The 12108-nt window shown below is 44.2% G+C and overlaps 1 protein-coding gene across 2 annotated transcripts in view; it reads right to left on the reverse strand.

The window, feature by feature from the left end:
• Nucleotides 1-89: 89 nt before the first annotated feature.
• CKAP5 (cytoskeleton associated protein 5) overlaps nucleotides 90-12108 on the reverse strand; it is a 109495-nt gene continuing 97476 nt past the window's right edge. For both annotated transcript variants that reach the window (XM_082844028.1, XM_082844029.1), the window contains exons 36-44: nucleotides 11055-11234; nucleotides 10385-10572; nucleotides 9344-9419; nucleotides 8430-8618; nucleotides 8200-8337; nucleotides 7688-7771; nucleotides 7419-7578; nucleotides 3634-3785; nucleotides 90-3479 (exon numbers count right to left, since the gene is read on the reverse strand). In XM_082844028.1, the coding sequence (XP_082700154.1) occupies nucleotides 3234-3479; nucleotides 3634-3785; nucleotides 7419-7578; nucleotides 7688-7771; nucleotides 8200-8337; nucleotides 8430-8618; nucleotides 9344-9419; nucleotides 10385-10572; nucleotides 11055-11234 (1413 nt within the window). In that variant the 3' untranslated portion in view covers nucleotides 90-3233. The remainder of the gene's footprint in view (nucleotides 3480-3633; nucleotides 3786-7418; nucleotides 7579-7687; nucleotides 7772-8199; nucleotides 8338-8429; nucleotides 8619-9343; nucleotides 9420-10384; nucleotides 10573-11054; nucleotides 11235-12108) is intronic.

Here is a 12108-nt window from a genome sequence, read left to right on the forward strand (position 1 = left end):
CTGTTCATGGGTAGCTCAGGAAGAGCCAATCCTACTACTGGACAAGCAGGACTTAAAGAATCCACCACCCCTAGAACAGGGTCCAGTGAGAGGGGAGATGGCAGCCTGAATTTATGAGCATTTAAAATGTTCCAGACTTGGGGCTTTAATAGATTATTTCATTTAATCCTCACAAAAGGTAGTAAACTGAGACTTGGAGAAGTTCCTTGTCCAAGGTCACATGGCTAAGAAGGGTCAAAGTCTGACTTGAAATATAGGAGAAACTGAAGCCTGTGCTTTTAGCCACTTTAGGCTGTGAAGAGCTGTTCTGGGACCAGAGAAGAGGCTGGAGGAGGGTAGGCTAGTGAGGTGGGGAGTAGTTACATCTTTCTTATGTTATTAAAATATCAGGGCTTCCCTGGTGGCGCAGTGGTTGAGAGTCCGCCTGCCGATGCAAGGGGACGCAGGTTCGTGCCCCGGTGCGGGAAGATCCCACATGCTGCGGAGCGGCTGGGCCCGTGAGCCATGGCCGCTGAGCCTGCGCATCCGGAGCCTGTGCTCCGCAGCGGGAGAGGCCACAACAGTGAGAGGCCCGTGTACCGCAAAAAAAAAAAAAAAAAAAAATCAGATCTGTGCCGCCCAAAGGCTCAGTATTTTAAGTGTCTTCACTCGCAAGGGTTGTGGGATAGCAGTTCTGAGTAGGGGCCCTAGCACCAGACTGCCTGGGTTCATATTCTGGCTCCAGCCTTAAAAGGGATAATCACGGGAACTCCCTGGTGGTCCAGTGGTTAGGACTCCGTACTTCTAATGCCAGGGCCCAGGTTCCATCCCTCGTCAGGGAACTAGGATTCCACAAGCCACGCAGCATGCATGACCAAAAGAAAGGGGGGTGGGGGGATAACCATGGTTATGTCACTTGACCTCCCTGAGCCTCAGTTCCCTTACGTATAAGATGTATATAATGACATTACTTACCTAATAAGGTTTTGAGGATTAAATAAGGTCATTTGCATGTGTACTTAGCAAAATGCCTGGTACCTGGTCAGCTCTCTGTTAAGTCACGGCTGCTTTTATTCTCACTACTGCCTGGCATGGTGAAGTTCCTCTGCCACTTCCCACTTCCCTCTCTGGTCTCTGAAATAGCATAGTGTTGGAGTTGCTGCTTCCTGGAGTTTCTACTCTCACAGCAGTTATCAGAATTGAGTAATTTGTTTTTCTGAGAAATGGGAACAAGAAGATGTAGAAGTGGATTCTTACAGGGTTTGGGCAAAATCTTAGGAGTCACAGAACTTTCAAGATGCCTTTTCACAGCACATTCTTCAAGGTTACTGATGGCAGAGGTTACTGTCTGGGATGGAGCACGGCTCTGACACATCGTTGCCCTTCCACGTAGCTCCAGAGTTTCTGGCTGACATTGGTGTATTGCTCTTCCTGTTGGGTGCATTTATGACTCGGGGAAGCAGGCACTACAGCCTACGATAATGTGTGACAGCGAGTTGCCACTGGTGTGAGGTGCTGATCACTTGGTGACCGTCTGGAGGACTGTTGAGAAGTCTCACCCCTGGGCTTGGATGGGGTGGAGCACGGGTGCCTTGTGGTCACCTTCTCGGCCTAGGATCTAAGATCTTTAGATATCATGGCTTAAAGCAGGAAGGGACTTAAGGCAGGTAACCTTCACCCCCCTCCCCTCCCCTTTTTTTCCATTCCCATTTTTTAGTACATCAGGGAAGAGAAAATTAGGACTGAGTTCCTTGTCCTCATTCTTCGGTTCTAGTTGACCAGAAACCAGGGTAAAACTGGGAACTCAGTGAGCTTGCAGGATCTTGACAGCCCTGAGCTTTAACCAGAGCAGGGGGAAGGGATTAAAAGTTAGTTGTAATACTCCAAAATCTGGATTTTAAACAAGGGCGCACATTCTCGCAAGACTGCTGGATTTTGGTTTTTCAAATTAGCTGTGCTAATTCCAGACCCAAGCACAGCCATTCTTTCTAAATGTGTTCCTTCTCTACAGCAACGAACTCCTCTATCTTCCCTTCAGTGAAGGCCTACTTCCTGTGTGCATTAAAAGGGAGAGAGGCAAGTTTAATTTCTTATTTCAGGCAGCACAGGAGCCATCTCAAAATCATGACTAGAATCAATACAGGACTAATTTTTCATCAACCTTTCATTTCTAACACCAGTTCAGTAAAAAGTGGTGTAGAAAAGTTCCTTTGGACAATGTTTTCTGACTGTGGAAGGAGGTCTTGTGGAATGTTATTGCAGATGTGAATCCTGTTTATTTCTAGTCTTTACTGAGTGTGAAGGAACTGTTAGTCTAGATTCAGAGACTCTGCTAACCAGGCAGGAAGCCCCTATGCTCTCTGTACTCCTTTAGTCAGACGACCCCAAATCTAGTTGTGGTGTGACAGCCACTGTAGCCCAGCTAATCCCTGGGTACAATGTCATATGCACTTGGGCAGTAAAAGTAGTAGGGAGCCTAAGAGCTCCTTGGAACCATGGTGATTGATGATGGGATGGAAGTCGTGACCAAAATCTCGAAACAGGGAAGAATGAGATTTCTCTGCTCCCCTAGGAGTTGCATGCAGAAAGCAGGAGAGGTGAGTGCCTCTTATTCCAAAGGAGTGAAAGGACCAAGTCTGTGAGCCAAGAAAAGGTAGAGCTCCTTAAGCAGCAATTATGAACCTTTCTCTAACTGGCTGAATACCCAGCTGGTCCCAAGAACAGGTGATGGAGAGCTGCCCAACACTCCCAGATACGGAGCATCTTGGGACACAGTTATAGTTAATGCAAACTTTATTTATAAAAGACTCTTAAATTAGTTGTATCATGCCATGCATTCATATAGAATACAGTGACCCTTCAGGGCTACAAGGAGAAGAGCTCACAAACTCAAAGGAAAACTAGTAAAGCGTTTCTAATAGTTAAAAGCTAGGAAAGATTAGGACAATTTTACAAATGAGCAATTAAAAATAAAAGAAAAAGGATATGGAAATTAGTCTGAGCTGAGAGAAGGGCAGCTGTTTACAGGTCTGTACACTAAACTAAGACACAGACAGTCTTCTAGAGAGGCAGGATGCTGGCGGAGAGAAGCGGAGGATGTGCAAAGACTTGTGCCACAACGACTCCTCCCCCAGGTCCACGGTATGATACATACAACCAGTTTGTGTACACTAGGCCTGCCAAGGCCACTTTAACTATGAGGACTCCTAGTTTAGTAAACTAAAGCTGCAGGGTGCCAGGGGAGTGGGGCGGCTTCATTTGCGACTGCTCTTTATTCTCTCCAGTCTTTTTTTCAAGTCATCAATGTTAGCTGTGGAGGAGGAGGATGTAGTCATGGTTCCTGAAGAGTGAGTCTGGTTGGAATCCAGATCTGAATGCTGGTGCTGCTCCCGTGACTCCCGGAGCTGCGAGAGTTTGCTGTGCAGCATGTCTGTGGAAGAGGCAACGGTAGGAACTGCTGGTTTGGAAAGCAAAGAGGTCAACGGAGGTCGGTCATCTTGCTGTTGAGAGAAGAAGAAACATTGTCCAGTCAGGTCAGGATGTGGCTCTGGAGCAACATACACTGAGGCTGGAAATGCTGCTCCTCTGGCCAGCCTGTCCCTGACCTGCTGGTCATCGCCCTCCCTGCCCCACACAGAAGGAGAGGAGCAGTACCTTTGTATTGTCCAGACCACATCGCTGTCGCAGGATTTTTAGCCTTTCCAGGTAGACAGATGGTCCCACCTCTTCTCCATTTGTGTTACCTATGGAGGACACTGTGCTTGTGGGAGTGGGCACACATGTGACTTCCATCTGGGGGGAGATGCCTAAGTAGGAAATATAGAAGGAATATTCAGATATACACACCCCCACCCCGACTGCCCTCGTTAACCTCCCACCAAAGGGAACAATTTGGACCTTGAATATCACCACTGTACTTGAAGACTAAAAAAATCCACAAGAATCTACCTGGAGTTGGTGATAAAGGGTGCTCTTAAATATACAAGATACGCTTAATGAGAACTTCCAGAACTAATGGAGACGGGCACTGAATGTTAAGTTGGACCATCCATCTACATCCTGAGCTATGCAGGGGTTGTATTCTTACAATCCCACGGCTGACCTGGGCAATCCAAAGAGCCTAAGCTACTCCTGAGTATATGGTAAGTGCCCAAGTGAAGAATCTAAGAACTTTATTTTATTTTACTTTTTTTTTGAAGAATTATTGCTATTTCATCTTTATTTTTTTGGGCTGTGTTGGGTTTTCGTTGCTGCGCGCGGGCTTTCTCTAGTTACGGCGAGTGGGGGCTGCTCTTCATTGCGGTGCCCGCGCTTCTCATTGCAGTGGCTTCTCTTGTTGCAGAGCACAGGCTCTAGGCATGCACGCTTCAGTAGTTGCAGCATGCGGGCTCAGTAGCTGCGGTGCACAGGATTCAGTAGTTGTGGCTCGCGGGCTGTAGAGCACAGGCTCAGTAGTTGTGGCACATGGGCTTAGTTGTTCCGCGGCATGTGGGATCTTCCCAGACCAGGGCTCGAACCTGTGCCCCCTGAGCTGGCAGGCGGATTCTGAACCACTGCGCCACCAGGGAAGTCCCCCTAAGGACTTTAAATGTTTGCAAGAATTAGACTAGGTTTGGACCAGGTGATACACAGGGCAAAGCTCTTATTCAAACTGGGGAGGACAGCAAGGAGCTCAAGGCTACTGTCTATTCATAAGGAAGAGGGGTAAACTGCGGTGTCCAACAAAGGAGGGGCAGGAACTGGAGCATCCGAGATCAGTATTCTGGCAGCAGAGGGGAAACCAAAACCAAACCAAACCAAACCAAACCGAACCAAAATCCATCACAGTTCTAAATTTCTGAGAAGGAACAATCACAAAATGCAGGCATTTAAAATATCCAGTTTGATATCAATGAAAAGGCATTATATTAGTCAAAAGATAAAGTACTGCGAAGAAAAACGGTAAACTGAAAAGTAAAAGAGGTTACTCTAGGGAAAAAGGAATCTTTTAATGTAGAGATGAGAACACTCTGAGAGGGTGAAAAATGAAGACTAATGCAAAAGGCAGCAATAAGAGAAGACTGAACACTTTAAGGCATTCAGTTACCAGTGGGGTTACACGCTTGTGTTGCAAATGTTGAACATCACAAGAAAGGACTCTGGAAATGAGAAACGGAGGCTCTACCCTGATCAGCTCAACGATGGGATGTCCATATGTGGCTACTGGACACTGCTCGCTGTGCTTCAAGAAAGAGACTCCAAAAAAAAAAAAAAAAGAAACAGACTCCAGGTTTCCGAGAGGGGTAATTTAAGGTGTTGAAAACAAGAACAACTATTGGAAAAACAAACAAACAACAAAGGGACTTCCCTGGTGGTCCAGTGGCTAAGACTCCACGCTCCAAATGCAGGGGGCCTGGGTTTGATCCCTGGTCAGGGAACTAGATCCCACATGCATGCCGAAACTAAAGATCTCACATGCTGCAACGAAGATTCTGCACACGGCATCAAAGATCCTGCGTGCCGCAATTAAGACCCGGCACAGCCAAATAAATAAATAAATAAATGTTAGAAAAATATTAAAAAACAAAGAAAAAACAAGAGCAACAAAAAGAAACAATGTAAGAGAATACAATTGACCCTGCAGCTTAGAAAGATACATGGTGAGAGAGAACATGACTGGAATCTGAAAACCACACAGGAACAGTTTCACAGGCAAACAAATTTTAGAATGTAAGAGTAGGTGAGCTTCACCGAACTCAGATAAGAACTAAATGCAGGACCAATGTGAGGGCTGTACTCTGCATGATGAGGGAACTTCAGCAGCTGGGCCTTTTTTTTGGTTTAAGGCTCTTGACAGCTATCTTTTGTAACTGATACCTCCTAAATCTTCCTTTTGTCCCTAGGTCCTTGAGCAGTAACTCTCCAGTATAGGCGTTTTCACTGGGGGGACAGTAATATTTCAGCTTAACATCAGGATAAGCATTCTCTCATATATTAAACAAATACCTACTGAATGCCCACCACGTGCCAGGCAACAAAACGGACAAAAATCTTTACCCTTGTGGATTGACTGATTGATTTGCCACACAGCTTGTAGGATCTTAGTTCCCCGACCAGGGATTGAACCCAGGCCCTCAGCAGTGAGAGCACAGAGTCCTAACCACTGGACCGCCATGGAATTCCCACCCTTGTGGATTTTTAATTCTAGCAGAGACGGACATCACACAATTAATCTAATAAACATTATGTTACATGGTGTGTTAGAGGAGGTTATGTACTATGGGGGGGTGAGGGGTAGGTTGCAAATTTTAAATGAAGCCTCACTGAGGCAGTGACAAAGATGTGGAGGAAACAAAGACTGTCCTGGAGAACAGCAATCTACACACAAGAAACCGCCAGTGCAAAGGCCCTAAGAAGGTGTACGCCTGCGTTCCAGGAACAGCAAGGGGGCTGGTGAGGCTGAAGTGGAACAGAAATCAGAGAGAGTAGGAGAGAGGCAGTTCTAGAGGTATCAGGGGACCACATCATGTCAGACCTCACAGGCCTTTCTTGCAAGGCTTTTTGCTCCGCTGAGTGAAAGGGAGAGCCTTTGGAAATGTCTGAGGCTTGCTGTTTCGATGCTATGTGTGGAAATGACTACCGGGAGGCGAGAGTGGCAGCGGGGAGATGGTGCAGGAGAGCGCTGCAATCCACGTAAGAGAAGATGCTGTTCAGACCAGGGCAGTGGCAGTGAAGGAGATGAGAAGTGTGGGTGGATTCTGTGTGTTTTTTAAGTAAAGCCAAAAGAATTTCCTGACAGCAGAAAAGAGAATACTCAAAAGTTGGGGGTCTGAGCAAACTAGAAGGACAAAGTTTCCATCCAGTGAGATGGAGGAAAATGCAAATGGAGCAGGTTTTGGGGGGTTATCAGGAGCTCGGTCTTTGACACGCTGAGTTTATGATGTCTACTATACCAGAAACCCAGCGAGGTGTCATGCACGATCTATCAGCAGAGATCAGGAAGGAGGCCTGAGCTGGACATCGGACAAAATTGGGCTTTGCTGGCATAGAAATGGTATTTAAAGTGATGAGAGTAGATGGATTAGTTAAGGGGATGAGAGTAAGAAAGAAGAGATAATCATGGATGGAATCCAGGGGGACATCAACATTAAGAGTTCAGGGAGAGGAACAATCTATCAGAGAGGCCAAGGGGGAATAGCAGCTAGGAAGGAGGAAAGCAAGAGAGCACAGAGGACCGGGAGCCCAGGAGAGGAACTGTTTGAAGGGTAGAGAACATTGCCATTGCCAGACACTGACGATGGGTCGAGGCAGGTGACTGAGAGTTGACTACTCTCTGCATCACTGGTGACCATTAAGTACTGAGGTGCATGGACATAAATGTAAACCCATCAAAAACCTCCAGGGGCTGATGCTAGGAGCTATTTTGAGCTTATTCCTGGAGATACCAGAGGAAACCATACCTGTTGAAATGGGAATACGGCCTTTGCCCTCCCTCTCCATCTCAATCACCCGAAGGCCTCTCTCAACATAGCTCTGGAAGAACTGTGAGGAATTTTTCAGAAATGGTTCAATGTCAGCATCTGAATATTTCTTCTTATATTCATATAACTCTGCTAGGCCCTGGTTAACAAGAAAAAGGAAGAGGTGGGGGTGGCTGTTAGTGACTCTTTTCCATAAAGCAGATCCCTTTCCCTCTCAACCCTTTCCCTCTCACCTCTTTCCCTCTCACCTCTTTAGTGTTCTCTTTAGAGCCAATCTTCTTAAAAATCTCAGCTAAGAAATCATTCACTTTGGCCTTTGATGATTTTTCATCCTAAAGACACAAGAAGGAATGATTGGTTAGACCTGAGGTATTAATTAGGAACCAGTGGTTGGATAAAAACTGAAAATATCTCAAAATCCAGACCTTCCAGGTATGTTCCTACAAATAACAGAAGCACCAGTGCTGCAGGGGCTGCAGCAGAAACATTAACAATCTCAGGTTTTCAATTAAACTTGATAAGGAAAGTCCCTCCCTAATTAGAGCTCACAGTGGATTTATCTAGGGACCAGTACCTTAGGCACAGACACAGAAACCTTTCTCAGGAACAAAAAGCCCAAGCTTATAGTTTATATTTGAAAACGTCAAGGTGATTGGACCAATCCCTGAGCCTTCATCTTAGGCCCTGAGAAAGAAAGGCTCCGGTGGCTTATCCCTTTGACAAGATCACATTCCTCAATCTTTCAAGTCAGGACACTCACGATTCGAGATGCTCCCTTTTCTGTTTCCTTATCAGACTTGCTCCCGGTCTGGTCCATACTGTGCTTCATCATCCGGCAGAGGTGGGCCTCCAACTCTGACTCATTCTTGTTGTCAATCATTGTTAGGTGGTCTAGGATCTGAGGAAGAAACGTGCACATTCAATGGCAGCGATGCCATATCTGTGACGTTCTCTCAAGTTCCCTTGGGAATGGTTGCTGTTCTCACTCACCTTGGGCCCTTTTAATTTGCATAAAGTGTGCAGCAGCGTTTTTAAGGTCCTTATGGGAAATTCACTTTTGCATTGCTTTAGTTTCTCTTTGGGGAAGACCTTCATGAAAATGTGTATATCCAGAAGAATTCTGTCCAGATTAATGCTGTTGATGGTATCAGGCAGTAGTCGAACCATTCTCCAGAGACACTATTTAAAAAAGAAACAAAAGTCAAAAGGAGTCACTGAAGAATGAGGATAATCTCTGTCACCATTCATTTCCCCTAAGCTCTGGGATCACTTCTAAAAGATGGTCAGGGATATGAATGTGGCACCTCATCTTTCAAGTTTAGCTGCTAAACACGAACCGTTTTATTTACTTCAACCATGTCACTGGCTAACGTGTGACAAGCCATCTACCTGACCATTTCCATTCCTCCTTCCCACTCCCTAGAGATGGGGCCCTAAACGATGAGAAAACGTGGAAATTCTGTCTTGGGTTTGTTTGGTACCCGAGAGTAGAGTAGTTCATATTACCTAATCAAATCTAACCCGAGGAGACAAAATACTTTACACTATTACAGTATAATAACAGTAGTATAATGTTACAGATATGTTCATTTGCAGTCTTCCAAAAATAGACCAAAATATTATAAATCTATACATATCTTTTCCCCCAAAAGAAATGAAATTTGTCTCATCAAACTTCTTGCCTTTTGATTCTCGGAGAACTGGTGAGATATTTACAAAATAGCTCTTCCTTTTCACTGTTTGAGGCCAGGAATTTTTTAGGCCTGAGCTAGGGGTATAAATTGGAGGAAGGGAAAAATGGAGAGCAAATATATTTTTCAGGTGTGCCTTGACTGATTTGAGTAAGTTCCAACTCCTCTTTCCCCACACTTTGAAAGAAAGAGATCAAATTATTTCAACTTCACCTTCATAACAAGCTCTGAGAATTTGGGAGAACTGGCTGTTGCTAGCAGGCTGTCTTGGAGCAAAACAAGTAGGGCGCTAGAAAACAAACCCAACACAACAGCATTAATAAGTTTCAAACCTGCTTTCCAATTAAAATCAGTAATTGAAAGCCAAGTGTAAATTACAATAGCCAGATCATGGAAGCAAGGTAAATGCCCATCGACAGACAAATGGATAAAGAAGATGTGGTACATATATACAATGGAATATCACTCAGCCATTAAAAAGGAACGAAATTGGGTCATTTGTAGAGACGTGGATGGACCCAGAGACTGTCATACAGAGTGAAGTAAGTCAGAAAGAGAAAAACAATTATCGTATATTAACACATATATGTGCAATCTAGAAAAATGGTACAGATGAACTGGTTTGCAGGGCAGAAATTGAGACACAGATGTAGAGAACAAACGTATGGACACCAAGGGGGGAAAGTGGTCGGAGGGTGGTATGAATTGGGAGATTGGGATTGACATATATACACTAATATGTATAAAACAGATAACTAATAAGAACTTGCTGTATAAAAAATAAAAAAAAAGAAAAAAAAGAAAGCCACGTGTAAGAATTCTTTATCTATCTGAGAAATTGAGAGCTCATGGATCAGGAACTGTCTTTGATTACTTGACAGTCATTAAGAAAATAAACATCATTTAAGCTTTGTAAGTTACCACTTGGTAAATGGTAAAGCTTGTCACTATTTTTCATTGTCACTGGTAGCCAAGAAAGAAAGAAATGTACATGAAATGTACACAGAAGAGAAGGTAACTGACAAGCTCCACAGTCCTACTCTAGAATACTCATAATACTGGCTGGTTTACTGAGTTGTTAACTAGCTTTAACTGCTGTCTCAGATTGGAATACCTTCTCTTGAGGAAGAGAAGAGTAATAAATCAACTTATCAGGCAAACCTAAGCTTACAACTGATCTAAGTGCCTCCTGGTTTCTATGGGTAGACAAAAGAGAGGGTGTTGCAGGCTCTAATGCTCAGAGTACAGATATACCTCAGGATGTTGGTCTGGTCTGACTTCTCCAGAACTTTCACCACCAAGAGGTTCACAGAGCGGATCACCTGTTGCCCTTCCTCCAGATCTTCAATTCGAGAATCCAGCATTAAGGTGATGAGGCCATGCATCAGGTCTTTCAGAACTCCAGTGGAGGCCTCTCGGGCAAGGCTTTCTATCTGAAACAGCTATCCAATCATAATTGTGTTAGAGAGGCATGAAACTCAATATACAGGTCAAGGAAGATAAACATGGGTGGCATATTCTAATAAATAATTATATTGTATTTATAAAAATTCAGAGTATTAGGAAAAAATAAAAATCACTACACTCTCCCAAACCGCCAAGAATAGCCAAAATTAATTGGTGTGCTTCCTTCCTGTTATAAAAGTATTTTTAATGTGAGCAGTCATCTGTGAAAAACCAGCTAAGGCCCAACCATGACTGATGAAGAAACTGGCAGGAAGCAGAATTTCAGGTAGTCTGTAAGTATCCTAACAACAAGGTAAGCTGGAGTGTTGCCCAACATCCAGTGGAAGTAGCCAATGGCTTACATGTAAAATTCCACACATGACATGTTTCACTGGAACATCTGAACCAACTCAGGCCTGAGAACCTGGGTGGGATGAGAGACTGAAGGGAAGCTCATGATCTGCGGAGGTGTCCTTACCGAAATCATGTTGCCGATGATGCAGCTATACAACTTGATGATTTCATCCTTCTCCAGTTTCTCATCTGCCATATGTGTGTTGTAGATGAGTCTCAGCTGCATGAACGTGGCTATCAGAAACTGATCAATATGGCCAGACATAGCTTCTGCTTTGTCTTCCTGTCTCAGGACCTCATCGATCTGATAACAAAAATCCAAGATGTATTTTCCAAGCTTCATACTTCTAAGTAGCAGGAATACACTGTAAGTCTCTGTAATATTTATTAGCAAAGCACTTCTAGTGCTTTTTTTAGCTTGAAAAAACCCAGTCACCTTACATATAAATAACTAGTCCTTAGGGACTCAATCATTTAACAAATATTTACAGAGCAAGACTATTAGGTGAATTAACTGCAGCTCCTATTCTAAGAGGCTCACCATCTAGTTTAAGGAATAATAATCCTTATGTTTAAATGCTAATTTATTAAAAATAGTGTTTTTATACCCGTTATCTCATTTGATCATTCCAACAGCTCTAAGAGGTAGACAGGGCTGAGAGTAAGATCTTCATTTACCATATAAGAAAAGTGAGGCTCAGTAAGATCAGGCTACTTAGTTCAAACTCAAAACTCAGGTTTCGGGCTTCCCTCGTGGCGCAGTGGTTGAGAATCTGCCTGCCAGTGCAGGGGACACGGGTTCGAGCCCTGGCCTGGGAGGATCCCACATGCCGCAGGGCAACTGGTCCTGTGAGCCACAACTACTGAGCCTGCACGTCTGGAGCCTGTGCTCCGCAACAAGAGAGGCCGCGATAGTGAGAGGCCTGCGCGGCACGACGATGAAGAGTGGCCCCTGCTTGCCGCAACTAGAGAAGGCCCTCGCACAGAAACGAGGACCCAACACAGTCAAAAATAAATAAATAAATTAATTAATTAATTAAAAAAAAAAACAAAAACAAAAAACTCAGGTTTCCCACAACTGGATCCAGGTTCTTTTTGGTTCAGTAGACTGGTTGTCACTAATGGTAAAATGTTACTATGGGAAAAACATGTATTTCCTATTCACCACAGTAAAAAGA

This window comes from Leucopleurus acutus, assembly GCF_964270905.1.
Source record: "Leucopleurus acutus genome assembly, chromosome: 8".
In the NCBI taxonomy this organism is placed as follows: domain Eukaryota; kingdom Metazoa; phylum Chordata; class Mammalia; order Artiodactyla; family Delphinidae; genus Leucopleurus; species Leucopleurus acutus.